This window comes from Protobothrops mucrosquamatus, unplaced genomic scaffold (genome assembly GCF_001527695.2).
Source record: "Protobothrops mucrosquamatus isolate PMUCROS unplaced genomic scaffold, P.Mucros_1.0 scaffold_168, whole genome shotgun sequence".
In the NCBI taxonomy this organism is placed as follows: domain Eukaryota; kingdom Metazoa; phylum Chordata; class Lepidosauria; order Squamata; family Viperidae; genus Protobothrops; species Protobothrops mucrosquamatus.
This window is the reverse complement of record NW_015386244.1, coordinates 963,227-979,388: the sequence shown is the minus strand read 5'-3', so window position 1 is coordinate 979,388 and position 16,162 is coordinate 963,227. Positions and strand designations below refer to the sequence as shown.

The window sequence follows — 16,162 nt, the reverse complement described above, 5'->3', positions numbered from 1 at the left end:
TTCATTAAACTAGACATACCCAATTCCAGCAGCCTTTCCTTATATGCTTTAGCCTCCAGTCCCCTAATCATCTTTGTTGCTCTTCTCTGTACTCTTTCTAAAGTCTCAACATCTTTTTTACATCGCGGTGACCAAAACTGGATGCAGTATTCCAAGTGTGGCCTTACCAAGGCATTGTAAAGTGGTATTAACACTTCACTTTACAATGCCTTGTAAGACTTTGGGCACCCCTGATATAAAGCCTATTAAAAAAAATATAGAAAGCACCTGGATTGTTCTGGTGATAAATTAATATAAGCACTGACTTTCTAGCAGTTTGGATCTTTGATTTGTTCATCCTTATCAATGAACAATATCTTACCATATTACATTGGCTGATGTATTAGAAAAATAAAAACACATTTGGGACATTTCTTTGCAACCCTGATAAATAATTTATTTTAAATAGGGGGTTAGAATGTTAATTCATTCCTCATATCAGTAATTAGCGACTCATAGAGACAGCTTTATAGATCTAATATATCTTACTGGTATCTTACTCCATTAATTTCTTCCTCTGCTTTTCAAAGCCAATGTACCTAAACAAATTTTACTTGCATCTTCCTTGATCATTCCAGTGATAAAGAACCATATCTAGTTAAAGATTCAGAATATAGAGACATCATCATCCTCACAAATCTGTTGGTTTTTTTAAAAAAAGATTTGGATATATACAGTAGATCTATTTGTGAATAATAACACAGAAAATAATGGAACATTTTGGGATCTCCAATTGATCTTAACCTCCAGCATACATTCACCTATGTTAGTTAGCTGTTCATGTTTGTTTATCAAAGGTATATTGAAATGTAGAGTATTTCCCTTAGTTTTTTTGACATACTTACTAACTTTATTATGAAAATGAATTCAGAAACTGCTACTGCAATTAAGCTTATTCAGAAACTAATTATTAACTTAACTAATTAACTAAACTAATTATTCAGAAAATAATTAAAGTCAGCAAAATCTGTTTAGGAATGCTATACTATACTTCCACATCAGAAGCACCAAAGCACTTTCGTGTTAAAAGGATCAACTGGTGACATCACCATTGCCCACGGAATGCCTAGTTGGGGGCTCCTTTCATGTCCCCATTAAGGTGCCCACCGAAGTGGTAACTATTTATTTATAGTTGCCTGCTTTCGAACTGATTATATGATTATAATTAGAAATGAATAATTTCAGGGAATAAATTACCTAAAATAAGGAATGAATCTACTGACAGGGAAAGAGCACTACAGATCTAAGGTTAAGCTATTTAGGTTCTGGTGAAAGCCTTAAGCTTGAAACACATAGTTCACTGAATGTTGACAGCATATGCATAAATATACTAAACATCACATTTAAATTAGCCAGTTGATTTTAACATCCTGAAATAGCAAATAGTGAATTTTGCCCAATGTTGGTTATGATGCTTTTAAAGGGGGTAGGGAGACAGAAATTAAAATAGCTTTATAAGAGAATGAAACGATGAGGTGGGGTTTAAGAAAATTACTGGAACACAGGCATGTTTAGGCTCTGCAGTATCGTGTGGATGTGTACACTACCACAGAGACAGACAAAGAGTTTACAATAGTAACAATTAAAAATATTAAATTCCACATATAAAATCACAAAAATGCAAAGCTCACAGTGAATGTGCAATAATCTTAAATTAATATACAATGCATATAAAAGGACCATCAGTAAAATCATACCAAAATTTAAGAGCAATTTTATCACTTTGGTTTTACTGGGTTCTACTGAATATTCCATTCCACTGGATGCTCTTAATAAAGCTGAAGTTAGTTTATTTTTATTAGCTTTCACTTAATCAAATTTTAGGAGAAAGCTCTTATTGCAAACACAGTAGAGGAATGGATTATATAGCTGTTCAAGTAAACGCTTTATTTTCAATCTTCCTCTCCATTGTGCAGGAGAGTATCTACTGAGTAAGATGAGATATACAGTACTGTATGTTGACCTAAGGAAGTATATGACCATCTCACATGAAAAACTATGTATAGCTATACTTTTCAAGTTACACAATACAAATGATGTCATTCACAAAGGGAAAATAGGAACACATTTCTCTGAATTTTCCTCATTAAAAGAAGGGAGAATTAAAAAGATTTAACATTTCATTGTCTTGGGCTGCTTCTGCATAGAGAATATGTATATTTTTGCATTTAAATATATGCTTTAAAATATGCTATTTGAATTACGCATGTCTTAAACATATATGAAGTTGTTATAAATTGTGCTGTGGTATACATTTCCCTTTTATTAGTCATAAAACATTGTGAAAGGATTTAATGGAAACAAAGACAAATTAAGGGAATGTTTTACTGCAATAGCATGTAGAAACTATCAAAAGCAGAGGTTGGTTTGCTTTTATACACTTGTCAGTTTTTTATATGGCCAAAATTAGTGGACAATTTAAGACAGTCCATTAATGGAGATGCTTTCTGCATAAGAGACTGAATATTTAGATGGATGCTATTAATGCAAATACAGGAGAGGAAATCAAATCTCAGTGGTGCAATTAGCATGGAAATGTGGTAAAATTGCAAAAATTCAAAAACCAGAAGGTGGTAAGAAAGACATATAAAAGCTATCATTTTCTACTATCTACTGGTTATCAGTATTTTTTGCAACTAATCTATTGTGATCCTAGATTGACAATAGTCTGTGCTGCTGCTTCTGGTGAATGCTCTACCAATGTTTACCTCAATTGATCATTTCCTAAGCTATTCTTACTGAACACTTCAGGCCTTTCCTTACATTTGAAGAACAGGTATGTATGGCACACAGATAAGATAAGATAAGATAAGATAAGATAAGATAAGATAAGATAAGATAAGATAAGATAAGATAAGATAAGATAANGCTCTCAAAGTGAAACACATACATGACACACACCTAAACATACTATGAACAACACATGTATAGACCCACATCCCTACATATACATAGCAAATAAATATTAAATATTGTCCATCTTGAATATATAACGGAAGGAGGAAGCTTGAGAGTTTGCAAGATTAATGCTGTATGGAATGAAACTCTGGCTGAATCTGGATTTTCTGCTTTGGATACCACGAAGCCTCCTCCCAGAAGGTAACAAGGAAAACAGGTTGTGAAGAGGATGTGTAGTGTCCCAGATAATCTTACGGACCCTGCTCAAGCAGCGCTTCTGTGCTATGTCCTGGATGGGAGGGAGGGAACTGCCAATGATCTTTTTGGCCGTTCTCACCACTCTCTGCACCGCCTTCCTGTCTGAAGCAGTGATGCCTCCAAACCAGACTGTGATGCTGTATGACAGGATGCTCTCGATTGTCCCCCTGTAGAAAGTGGTCAGGACAGGGGAAGGAAGATGTGTTTTTCTCATGCGGCGCAGAAAATGCAGGCGCTGCTGTGCCCGCTTCACCAGTTTCTCACTGTTGAGCAACCAAGTCAGCCTACTCGTTAGCTGCACACCCAGGAATTTGATGCTGGTAACCATCTCCACAGGTGAATCATTTATGCACAGAGAAGTGTGGCTGTGCCACAATAATAATAATAATAATAATAATAATAATAATAATAATAATAATAATAATAATAATAATAATAATAATAATAATAATAATAATAATATTGTGGTATTGTGTACCTTCTAAATTAGTCTGATGCCTTGTAGATGGAAGTGCCATCTTCTGTTCACTTCAGGCTGCAAAATATCTTCAGTTATCCCTGACTTTGCAACCATATTAGCTATACTATAAGGATATTTGGCTCAAATAGGAAATGGTAAGACAAGAATTTTTAAAAAAGCAAATAGAGTATAACTGGAACTTTTGGAGTGCTGTGAACCTTATAAATTTGCCAGCAAAGCAGAGAGAATTAAGTTTTAGAAGTTGCTGTGAAATTTCATGTATGCCTTCAAGTGGGAAAATATTTAAATAGGTTGATAGCATTGCCTTACTTAAATACATTGCTGAAATCTATAGATTCTTAAGCTATTTGTTGTTTAAGAATTGCTCATGTGGAGAAACTTTAATTTACTTGAAGTTACAGAAAAGAGGGAATAAGAAGAGGTGGAATTTTAAACAATATATGCCCCTGACTGAACAGTGATGCCAAAATGTTTCAGTAAAAATTAACTTATTTTAATAAAAGAAAATTCAATCAAGTTTTAGATTTGATTGTAAAGCTTGGATGTTCCTAACATGAACACTTTTTTCTTAATCTCAGAGATCAGGCATAGACCCAATATATATGCAATTAGAACTGATAATTAAAACGCAGTAACAAGGATACAATTTCAACTTACTTAGAACAAAATTATTCCAGGGAATAGTATCATTCATAACATATTAAATGTTTTGTTTTCGAAGTCTAAGACTTTTCATTAATCTAATTTTAAACTGCATAGGAGAGAAGCGTCTCGCCATGAAACAGGAACAAAGAATGCAGCAAAAGTAACAGAAGGGTTTAAGTATGACTCAGTTTCTCCAAGTTAGTTGGGCTATAATTTTCCATTGTAATCTTCAGTTTAATTATACACTTCTTAAGAATTATATATTTCTCAAATATAACAAGAGCAATATTATCAGTAATATTTTAGGTGTATCTATGTGGAATTCTGTGTTTTAGGAAGCGACATATTCAGAATAGCAGATCTACAGAAACCTCTTTTGTTTCAAGTTAACTCTTGTACAAACTAGTCATCCTACCATTTGGTGATCTTTCAGGTCAGGGTTCTGTATAGTTCACAGGTGTAGCCAGGGGACAGTATGAGATATATTTTAAAGTGAGCATGTGCACTATAGATGTCTGCACAACATTGGGGGAATAGATACTTCTAATTTGGTGGGGGGGAAATGCACAAATTCCCACTAACAATCACAAATTATGGACACCATTAATTAAAAAAAACACTATTCAATGAGAAAGTATTACCTCAAGCAAGGAGTATAGTTCAATCAATTCACTCATTTAAGCCACATATACATGCATGCATGCATGCATGCATGTACAGATGGACCCCACACACACACACACACACACACACACACACACACACACACACATAAAAGCATGATGAATTAATCATTTATGTATCCAAGAGAAAATAACTTAATTAGTATGTCTGTGTCCTAGAACAGGGTTTGTCTATAGAGAGCTATAACTTATCTTCTCTTCCATAAATAATAAAAGGGAAAACAAAATGTATACAGGCAAAAATATTCATATCAAGTAGAGCAAATTTGTTGTAGTGGTTAAGGCAGCAGGCTACAAACAGGGAGACCAGGAGATTTCGTCCAGTCTTAGGAACAAAGCCAGCTGGGAGAGAGAGAGAGAAAGAAAAAAACAAGGGCTAGAACATGTGAATAGAAAGAGAGAATATCTGGATTCACCTTTGATGTCTCAGATATAAGGTAAGCCTGTTGAATCAGGCCAAGAATGTTTGGTCCATTTGACCCAACATTCTCTTATCATGACTAACCAGTTAAACTTAAAATGCCCCCACACATGGAAAGGCTGGACAATAACCATCTTCCATTAATGCTTCCTAATAGCTGATATTTATTTCATGTTATCTGTCAGTCAGGATCAACAAGATTTAGACCTTGTAATAAGGTATTACTTTGTTCCTAAATTATCCCCACCATGATGCTAAGAATGGCAGAATGGCACAATTGTGTTTGCATGTTTCATTCTATTTTGTATATAGGGGATTCCTATACTTCAGAGATGCTGTTTTTCCCAGAGAAGATACTCCTATAATTTGGGCTTAGTTGAAAAAGAGCAGGAACCAATATAATGGAATAAAGACATAGAGGGCTTCTGGAGAAATAGAATTGACATCCCAGCCTTCAACCCTATGGGCACCAGGAATTTGCTATAGTATCAATCATACTGTCTACTTTTCAAGTGCTATTGAATTAATGGCAGTATTCCTGTAAAACTGTCTGGTAATATGTGAAAAGTAGCTTGGATCAAGCAAGAGCCTTCCATGGATGGAAACCTGATGTCTTCCTTGGGAATTTTCTGCTAGTTGTAGGGGGAAGGAGACTCTCTCCATCAATTTTTTATTCCAAGTGCTGGAAATGTTAATGTTTCCCTAATCTTTAGGGCCAGGCAGTTAGGACATCTCTGCTGTTGATGTGGATTTCATTATTAGGCTTTATTGCAGTGGTTCTCAACCTTTTTAATGCCGTGACCCCCAACCGGTCGTAAGTTGAGGACTACCCAACCGGTCATAAGTCGAGGACTTTCCCTGCCCGGGAGCGCCGCGCATGCATGTTTCCGCCCCCTGCGCCAGCCGAGGGGGCTGGCAAGCGGCAGAGACGGAGCAGGCCGACCACCAGCTGGCCCAGCTCAAGGGAGGTAAGGCACCTGCCGGAAAAGGGGAAAAAATGGCGGACAGCCTTGCTTGGCGACCCCCGTGAAATGGTCGATCGACCCCAAATGGGGTCGCGACCCATAGGTTGAGAACCGCTGCTTTATTGTTTGTCTTGGGCATCATGGATCATTGTTTGTATGGTTTTAATTCTTCTATGCTGCCCAGAGTCATCATTGTAGATGGGCAGCCATATAATATGTATGTATGTATGTATGTATGTATGTATGTATGTATGTATGTATGTATGTATGTTTCTGGGTGTTATGAAAAGAAAGGAGAAAGCTTGCTTACTCTGCACTTCCAGCATTGGAAAAAATCTGAGTACAGATGGTCCTCAGGTTGCTACCATTCATCCAGCAACCAGTTTTAATGCTGCTGAATGAATGGTATTTACTAGTCCTCAAAGTTCTGGCATCGCAGCATCCCTGCAATCATGTGATTGTGATTTCTGACATTCCCTGCTGACTTCCCACAAGCAAAGTTAATGGGTAAACCACTGGGAACTCATAAATCAGTGTCAGGTGAGTTTCTTGCTTAATAACCCACATAGTCCTTGCTTAATGAGGGCAATCAGGATGATGGAATTGCTATCACTAAGCAACACAGTCAGATGATATCATCATTGTAGAAATACTGTAATAAGTATATACGCCCATTATTTTAAATCTATATGCATACATATCTGTTCATGAAGTCTCTGGTTTTCCTTGGGGGAAATATATGATTGATAGATAGACTTGAAGGTATTGGGAGATAATGAAAATATCGAGAATTTGTTCTTGGTTTCAAGCTTCTAAATTTAAAGCAGGGAATGAATAATTTCTATGAAATGGCTTGATTATTTTGTGCCTTGTTGGTGAACTTTATTTTTGAAGTTTGAAAGCTCCTCCCATTTTGAATATAATACTTTATACTGTTTGGAATATTTAAACTTCATAAATACTATCCTGATTTCAATTGTTGATTATATTGTTTGAAGAACAGATACATTTTCTTCTCTGAGAGAATAAAATGTTCTTGTTTGTAAAGTCAAGAAAGATTGCCTAATTTGAATGGGAGCCAGTCTTAATTTTGTATATGCGGCCTTATCATTCACATTATGCTAATAGCAAGTAGCAGCACATAAATGAATATATTTCTCTAGCTATGGGTATTAATAGGAAAATAATGCATATGTGTATTTATGTGTATTTAATATTAGCATTCCTTTTAATTAAAAAATCAAATTATTAATCGATTAATATCTTTTTTAAAATGGCATATTAACATAAACATTTAAAATTGTAGTAGTTATTACATTTTAACTCTCCTTTTTGTGTAAAAATAAAATAAATCAATATATTTTCATAAAACCATTCATCTCTAAATTTGATTTAGTGTGTTCCTAAAACATTTTTGAGATACTGAACAGGGATTGTGGTTTTGTCATTGACTTTGCTTGTCAGAAGTTTGCAAAAGATGATCACAAGACCCTGGGCCACTGCAACCATCATAAATATGAGTCAGTTGCCAAGCATCTGAATTTTGATCATATGACTATGGGGGTACTGTAATGTCTGTGTGAAAAATGTAGTAGGTCCCTCTTTTCAGTGTTGTTGTAACTTTGAACAGTCATTAAAGGAACTGTTGTAAGCTGAGGACTACCTGTACAAGGATGTAATACTTCTTTTATTAGATATTTTATTTCCATTTGGACTTAGGACTGCAATAGATTTGATGTGATCTGATGCCTGGAGCGAGCAAGATTGAGTTGGCTTGAAGATCAACTAACATTCTAAACTCTGTAATAACAATACAGTACATTTGGGCGGCAGCATCCTTTTCAAAAAATAAATGAAATAATTAAATTTCCACAAAATGCTTTACTACAATTGGATATCCCAAACTGGTGTTTTCTCTAGAGGCTACATAATACTTGGATGAGGAATTCAGATTCAGAGAATGTCATACAGGGGAAAGGATTTGTGCCTTCTTTTCCTAGCATTGCATTTCATCGTGACAAATAATATTTTTTAAGAACCAGAGGAGATCTAATTATGGACTTCTTCCCATCATGTTTAATTAGAATGAGATCATAACCTTCAGCATTGTTGTTTTCTTTGGCAATGCATATCTTGGCCCATTTAATCTTTGCAATTTTCCTCTTTGGTCTGCTTGTGTTACATTTTGGGCTGGCTTGGTTTGGAGAGAAAGTACCTTATAATTGGTTCTGCTTAGTGGTGGGATTCAAATATGTGAACAGCCTGTTCTCTCTGCGGATGCCACTTCTGGAAGTCCGTTCTGAGCCTGGGCAACAAAAAATTAGCTACCGGTTCTGCCGAACTGGTGCGAACTGACTGAATCCCACCATTGGTTCTGCTGTGTAACAATACCATCGATTCAAACAACCTAGTTGTTCCTACCTATTGCTGGGATATTTGTTTTCATATTTGTTGTCAGATCAGCCTGCCAGGATTCAAGAACATTTGCAACAAACGTTTGTTACAGTATCTATATTGTCATAGGATATAATCAGCTTGCTTTAATTACCTCAAGACTGATGTTGGATATTTCTGGGAAGAAATTTCTGTCTTTTGATTAGCTGCTTATAGTTATTTTTTTAAAGATCTATTAAGATGCAAACTGCATAATCTCTGTATAATTTGTGTATGTATTTAGCTTTAAGTAAAGCAATATATTCAGAATAGCATGCAATTAAAGTTTTATTTCTTCATTAAGAATCAGGAGAAAGATTCTGAGAGAAAACTGAGTTTGGAAGTTGTTGAGGCTTCCCTTAATTGTTGGTCAATAGCAGTTTACTGAGATCATAGAAAGACAAGAATACTGGGAAAGGAAACTTCGAGAAAAAAGATTCACGGAAAAGGAAAAGAATATACAGACCCAAACTTGCTGAGTGTATTTTTGTACTGGGAATCTTATTCTTTGTTTTATGCAATATTTTAATATGGTGATCTTTTTTCTTTCGGTTTATAATAAACACTTATCTTTCTTTCTCTCTTTGGGAAGAGGGACATAAGTCCTGTAGATTAGTGGGAATAGTTCAAACATTCTCCTCACTCTATAGAATATTATATACAGTAGTCTTTGCTTAACAACCCTATTTCCATTGCTAAGTGAAGATGTTGTTAGGCAAAACATCATGTGACTGCATTGCTTAACAACAGTAGTTCCAATAGTCATTGGGTGAGGAGATAGGCAGCGGGGGGAGTTGAAGCACATACTACAGTCTGGGCTGGTTCTCAAGTACCCAAATGTTGATTACATGACCATGGGGCACTGCAAAGGCCATAACTTTGAGTATCAGTCATAAATTCCATTTGTTCAGTGCTGTTGTCAGTTCAAATGGTACTGAATGTTGTTAATCAAGGACTGCCTATTTAGAAACATATTTAGAATTTGTACAAAAAAAAAGTATGAAATTAGATACTTCACTTACATTCCATCTTTACTGGCTACAAAAATATCCACCCAACTTTTCTAATACCCAGGCTAAAATTATTTTCAATTAATTATTCAGTATATTGCAGGACTATGATTCATGTAAAATTATTTCTGTAATCAATAACAACCATAATTTTGGAAATGCTTTTACCGCTAAATGGGTCCTAAAAATAAAAAGAAATAAGTTGGTCAGAACAGAGTTCTGTCAGATGCAAACTACATATATATAACGTACAGCATTTATAAAGTTTATGCTTTCAATCCACTGTATTTAACTATTTACATTCCATGTGCATTCCTTTGCTTTATATCTCTTAGAACACAGAACTTTTTTATAAGCTTAGTCCCATAAGGCCTGGGATATTATAGCTTTTTATTTCCTTTCCCAGAAATTCTTTGCAATCATTTAAAGGATTTGGTTTAACAAAAGGAACTCAAGTAGAGCAGGGTTAGTTCTTTTCTGTGGTCTTCTACTTTAGGGGTACCCAACCCCCAGTCCAGGGACCGGTCCCTGTCTGCAGCATGCCAGCAAGGAGGCTGTACAAACAAGCAAAACTCCATCCTCAGGATGCAGGCAGTATTCAAAACCACACCCCCTCTGATCCACGGAAAAACCTTTCTCCATGGCACCGGTCCCTAGTGCCCAAAAGGTTGGGGACCTCTGTTCTACTTCATCCTATCTATCTGCAGAGAGGTTTCCAGGTTACAATTGTTGAAGCGTAACTCCTGGTTTTTTGATCCCTTAGATGACCACTATGCCTGGATTGCCCACAAGGCCTTGCTTCTATGATATTGACCTGGACCCTGATACAGAACAAGTGAAAGGGTTGTTTTGAAGGTTCAAGTTAAAACACAGCATCAGGTGAGTGGCTTATAGAAATGCTATAAGTCCCTTTTTTGAGAATGTTCCGTATATAGACTTTGCTTCAAAGCTTCTTGATAAAATAAGAAAAGGGCAAAATAAAAAATATAGGCTGCATTTTCCAGATAATCACAGGGTCTATTTTAGCAACAAATATATGCTTTTCTCTTAAGTTTAATATCGTTTATTTTAAAAAGATTCTCAGGACCACTTAAAGTCAGTGGCAAAACAGTTGTTAATTTTGTAGTGTTTTGTTTGCAAAAGAGTTAATACTTACTAATTGTTTCTACTCAGTGGCTTGTATTTGTCTTATTACAAACACACAAAAGTGATTATACATATAAGGTTATAAAGCGAAACTAATTTATTTATGAGTCTGTGTGCAGATTTACTAAAAGATATATTCCATATTTATGCGCCGGAGCAGAACGTACAACTAAATCTGGCAGGTCCCACATCTTCCTGATGAGCCAGATAATATAAAATGCAGAACTATGGGGAGGGAAGTCCATCTCTGATATATATAGGAAGTGGTGAGAGGGAACAATGGCTCTCCACCTTCTCCAACATTAAACAAGCCCCAGATGCTAAGTTTATCTCCCACAGTCCAGCAGAAGCGACAGCCATCTCTGCTTTGGCTACCATTTATTAGGATGCATGTAACAGGACTCACTGATCTTCACCATGTTATGTATCTGTCCTTCAAGAAGGGTGTGTGATAACTAAGACATAACAAGATATTCCTCAAGATATTCCAACTGACCTGCAAATGCAGTTTTGGACATTCTCAGCTGCAACATGTGCTTCGTGATGAACAAAAACACTAAATAGGTGAAGCAGAATTAAACTGTCAGGTGTTCTTATTAGTGGGGTAGTTAGCCATCTCAAGCCTACCATGACTTCCTCTTTCAGGGAAGGTGCAGAGCAAAGAGGACAGAACTTTTCTGTTGCAACGATGTGCTGGTCATAGAATCATAACATTGGAAAGGACTATGTACACCACAGATTGGAGAGTCCATGCTTAAATCTAAACTGAACTCTTCCTGGCAAATGGCTGTCCAACATCTGCATAAATACATTCAAGGAAGGAGAGTCCACTAGCTCTCCAGATAACAGTTTTTACATTCAAACAGCTCTCACTGCTGAATATGTTTTTAACATTTAATCAGAAATTGCCTTCCTGCAATTTCAACCCATTTTTCCGGGTCTTATTCTTTGGAATGATAGAAAACAAATGTTTACCTTCTTTTGTATGATATTCTCCCAAGTATTTGAAGAGTACTATGAAATTATTGTAACCATTCCTCATTCCTTCTCTTTACAGAGCTGTAGCAATAGACTTATGTTACAAGTTGTACAGAAATATATAGTGAAAAGTAACTCTATGTGATAGATTATGTGAAACTTTGTTACACACATACATGTATACATACATATAAAAAAACAGACAAACACATATCCATCCCTCTTAACATTTTACATGTCCCTCAAACTGGCTGTGCCATTAGGCCTGAGAATCCCAGGGGACCAAGAGCTTACAAAGGCTCGCTTACTGCAATTAATATCATCCTTTCTTGTTCATGTGCTTTTTATAGTTTTAATGATGACTGTTTTTATATATTTGTTTTTTAATTAAGTGCTGTATACCACCCAGAGTCCCTTTTTTTGGCAGGTGGGCAGCCATACAAATTTGATGAATGGAATAAGGAATGAATAATTAAATCAATATATCCATATTTCCTGCAGTATTAATAATAAGATGGTTCTATCCATACATTTATCCATTCAAATCCTTTGAATTTGGTATTTGTTCAATGTTGGTGACAGTATTGTGGAATTATATGAAACAAGAAAAAAAATAATATATTTTTCTTAATCAAACAAAATATAATATACATGTATCATTATTTTTATTATAAGCCACCCTGAAATTTTAAAAAATAAGTGGTATATGAATATTCCAAATGAATATGTAAAAATAGGTGGAACAGTTAAAAGGTTGTTTCAATTAATCATAATATAATCATATTAACTTATAACACAATCTCATTACAGGAAATTTAATTTCTGGCATCTTGTTTAGAAAACCAGAACATTCAGTTATTTATACAATGAAAAATAAAATCTGTAATGCTTATTATTTTTTCCTTCTATTTTCCAGAATCTTGAGGGGGGGAAATGCAGTTTCTATACTTCCTGAACCAAGAAACAAGAATGAATCTGAAAGACACTTAAAACTTATCTTGGAAGAATATTGTGCTAGACTAAAGCAGGATGAATAAGTTCATCTCTAAAAAATTCTATATTGAAAAACCAAAGCCAGAACAACCAAAAAAAAACCTGAACTGTTTCATATAAGCCATGCAATGAAATGTTTTGCAGAACATGCTGATGCTTACACACTGATTGTTTACTGCAGATATGGGGAATGAAAGAGGGATGTATGCATAGTGATGGTGGGGGGGAGTAACTACTCTTAAGATATTTTTGAACCAATATGCAAAATGTTGAGGTTAATATCAATTTGGAAAGCAAAATCAAGAAACGATGCCTTTTGATATATTTCTTCCATTTCATAGCCACACTGCAACCTTTTGCATTCAGCCATGGAAGCATCATAAAAACTATGATAGAAATGTATTATTTTGGGCACTGCTAAGCAGAAATGAGAGGCGGTCAAGTTACGGTTTCAAATGAGTACAATGCTCATAATCTCATGTCTCTCATCAGCACTGCTTTCTGTCAAATCAGTTTGGACTTAGTGCCTTGAGCTATTTTGTTTGACTCTTCTAGATATTCCAAAGGATAACAAGCATTCTTTCATTTTACAGTCAATGGAAGTAAACAACAATTTATTGTGCAGCCTCCAACTTTAAAGAAATGTGCCATAGGTTCAGTCTGCCTCCTGGCAGAAGTTTTTGCCCTTTTTTGGACAGAATTTTCAGCTGAGCATTTGAGATCTGAGAATAAAGACACAGAAGCACACACTGTTATATAAATTTAAGGAACAGTGACATTAACAAAACTGCACTGCTAAAAATACTTAATAATACTTAGTATAAGACAAATTAAACTGAATTTATTGAAAAAATATTTTTTTCAATGCCATTTGGAGGACTGATAATCAAAATTCTTTGAGCTGCACCCAGTGCTATAGAAGTAGATACTGAAGCCTGGAATGAAGCCTGGAATACTGAGGCTCTCTGGATAAAAAAGTAATGCGTTACCCCTTCATTGTTTCTGTAATTGACAATACAGATAGTCCTCAACTTACAACAGTTCATTTAGAGACCATTCAAAGTTACAACAGCACTGAAAAAAGTGACTTATGATCACTTTTCACACTTCCCACGGTCACGTGATCAAAATTCAGACATGACAACTGACTCGTATTTATGACGGTTGCATTGTCCCGGAGTCATGTGATCATCTTTTGTGACCTTCTGACAAGCAAAATAAATGGGAAATCCAGATTCACTTAACAACTGTATTACTGACTTAACTGCAGTGATTCACTTAACTGCAAGAAGATCATAAAATGGAGCAAAACTCACTTAACAAATGTCTCGCTTAGCAACCAAAATTTTGGGCTCAGTTGAGGTTGTAAGATGAGGACTATCTGTATTCTTTCTCTATTGCTGTTAACTGCTTTTGCTGGGGGTTTGTACCAAGGAGAAGCAGAAGTTCCTGTCTTATGCTTAAAGCAAATGATATTGCTTCTAAGTTCACATTTCAATTGCATGCAAATCAGAGGTGAGAAACCTCTGGCCAATGAGAAAGAGGTAGCTAATAAAACATCCACTTTTGGCTTGCAGAGGGTCTGCCTCATGCCTGAAACCCATCCTATCTTTATTCACTTTCTCCTTCCCAAAAATGGAAGAAAGTGTTTGCTCCACTGTTCTCTTCTGAGGAAAATCTACCTTCTTTTTTCCATATGCCTAGGAAGACAAATCAAAATTCAATTTGCTTCAGATTCCTGTTGCACCATTATATAAGGACTAGGCATTAAATGTCCTTTGTAAACAAGCCAGAAACAAGTGAACATTCATGTTCATGTTGATTAAAGTTTAAACAAACCAGGAATTTGCTGTAGAATAAATTAAATTCTGGTTTATTCCTCCTCTTGGAAGAAGAGAGAGGAAGAAGTCCAAGATTTCATATGAGATCCTTTCTATTCATCCAAATAGTTTAAAATAAATGATTTAGCATTATGTTTGCAGAAAATACTTCAGACTACAATATACTTTAATAGAGACTATTATTCTTCATTGCTGCTGATTATTATCCGAGAATATACCAAATTGCACTAGCTTTACTGTATATAGACAAAAAATGGCATTTCCTCCAGGAAGATAGGTTCCTCTTTGGTTCAATCCGATGCTCTACAATCTGGAGTAGGACTTTTAACACATTAAGTGCCTGAAAATAAACTTCTTTTAATCCTCAAAACTGCTTGACTGGCATTTCTGACTTCTGAAATTCATCCGTTTTGTCATTAATAAATTCATCAATTACAAAAGCATAACTCTTATAGAGTAGATCATATGCTTCATATTCTTCATTCTTATTAAGCAGTACTAAATTTATGAGTGAGGCCCTTTGTATAAGAAAAGACATAAAATATGGCTTTGTCTAGTGATAATCTATTGCAGTGTTTCTCAACCTTGGACATTTTTAAGAAATGTGGACTTCAACTCCTAGAATTCCCCAACCAATGTACTGGCTGGAAAATTCTGGAAACTTGAGGAAGATGGTCTATAACGTAGACTATAATATGTAAACTGTATTAGGGAAATGAAAGCAGATGTTAGGTAGAATGCAAATACCTCCTGAGCAATAAAATAATTTTTAAAAAACCCTAACATTTCACTTGCTGGTAGTTCTAAGTCAGACAGACACTAAATCTTCACCTTCAGACAGGCAGTGATGGGGAGGAAAAACAAAAATACAGTTGTGAGCTATACAAGCTACAGCTTGTGTGCTGTGGGTAAACTACTACAGTTGTGTGGGGAGCACCAGAGCACTTCCAGGTTGAAAAGATTATCACGGTTGCCTGGGGGATGTCCGGTTGGGGACTCCTTTCATGTCCCCATTAAGCTGCCCACCAAAATGGTACCCATTTATCTACTCACGGTTGCCCACTTTTGAATTGGATCCACAGGAGCTGGAACGCATGACGGGAGCTATGGGTAAAGCTGCCGTCTTAAGTACGCTTGCAAGCACCACTAAACACAATGAGTATTTCTGAGCTTATATCTTTAGTAAATTTTGCTGGTGGGAGCTACTCAGTTACCTTTAAGAACCTGTAGATATGTTTAAGACTGAGCTGCATCTTTAACTTCAGCTGTTATTGCTTACTAAGGGACCATGTTCAATTGAACCATCCTGCATTCAACATTCAATTTTAGTAGGAGAATATATGAAAGTTAAACCATTATTTTTCATAACTG

The 16,162-nt window shown here is 35.7% G+C and overlaps 1 protein-coding gene across 1 annotated transcript in view; it reads left to right on the top strand.

Annotated features, from left to right (window-relative positions):
- Window positions 1-13,800, top strand: part of MTHFD1L (methylenetetrahydrofolate dehydrogenase (NADP+ dependent) 1 like) — a 130,105-nt gene extending 116,305 nt beyond the window's left edge. The window contains exons 26-27 of the mRNA XM_015821824.1: window positions 10,597-10,712; window positions 12,874-13,800. Coding sequence (XP_015677310.1) covers window positions 10,597-10,686 — 90 coding nt within the window. The 3' untranslated portion in view covers window positions 10,687-10,712; window positions 12,874-13,800. The remainder of the gene's footprint in view (window positions 1-10,596; window positions 10,713-12,873) is intronic.
- Window positions 13,801-16,162: the final 2,362 nt, after the last annotated feature.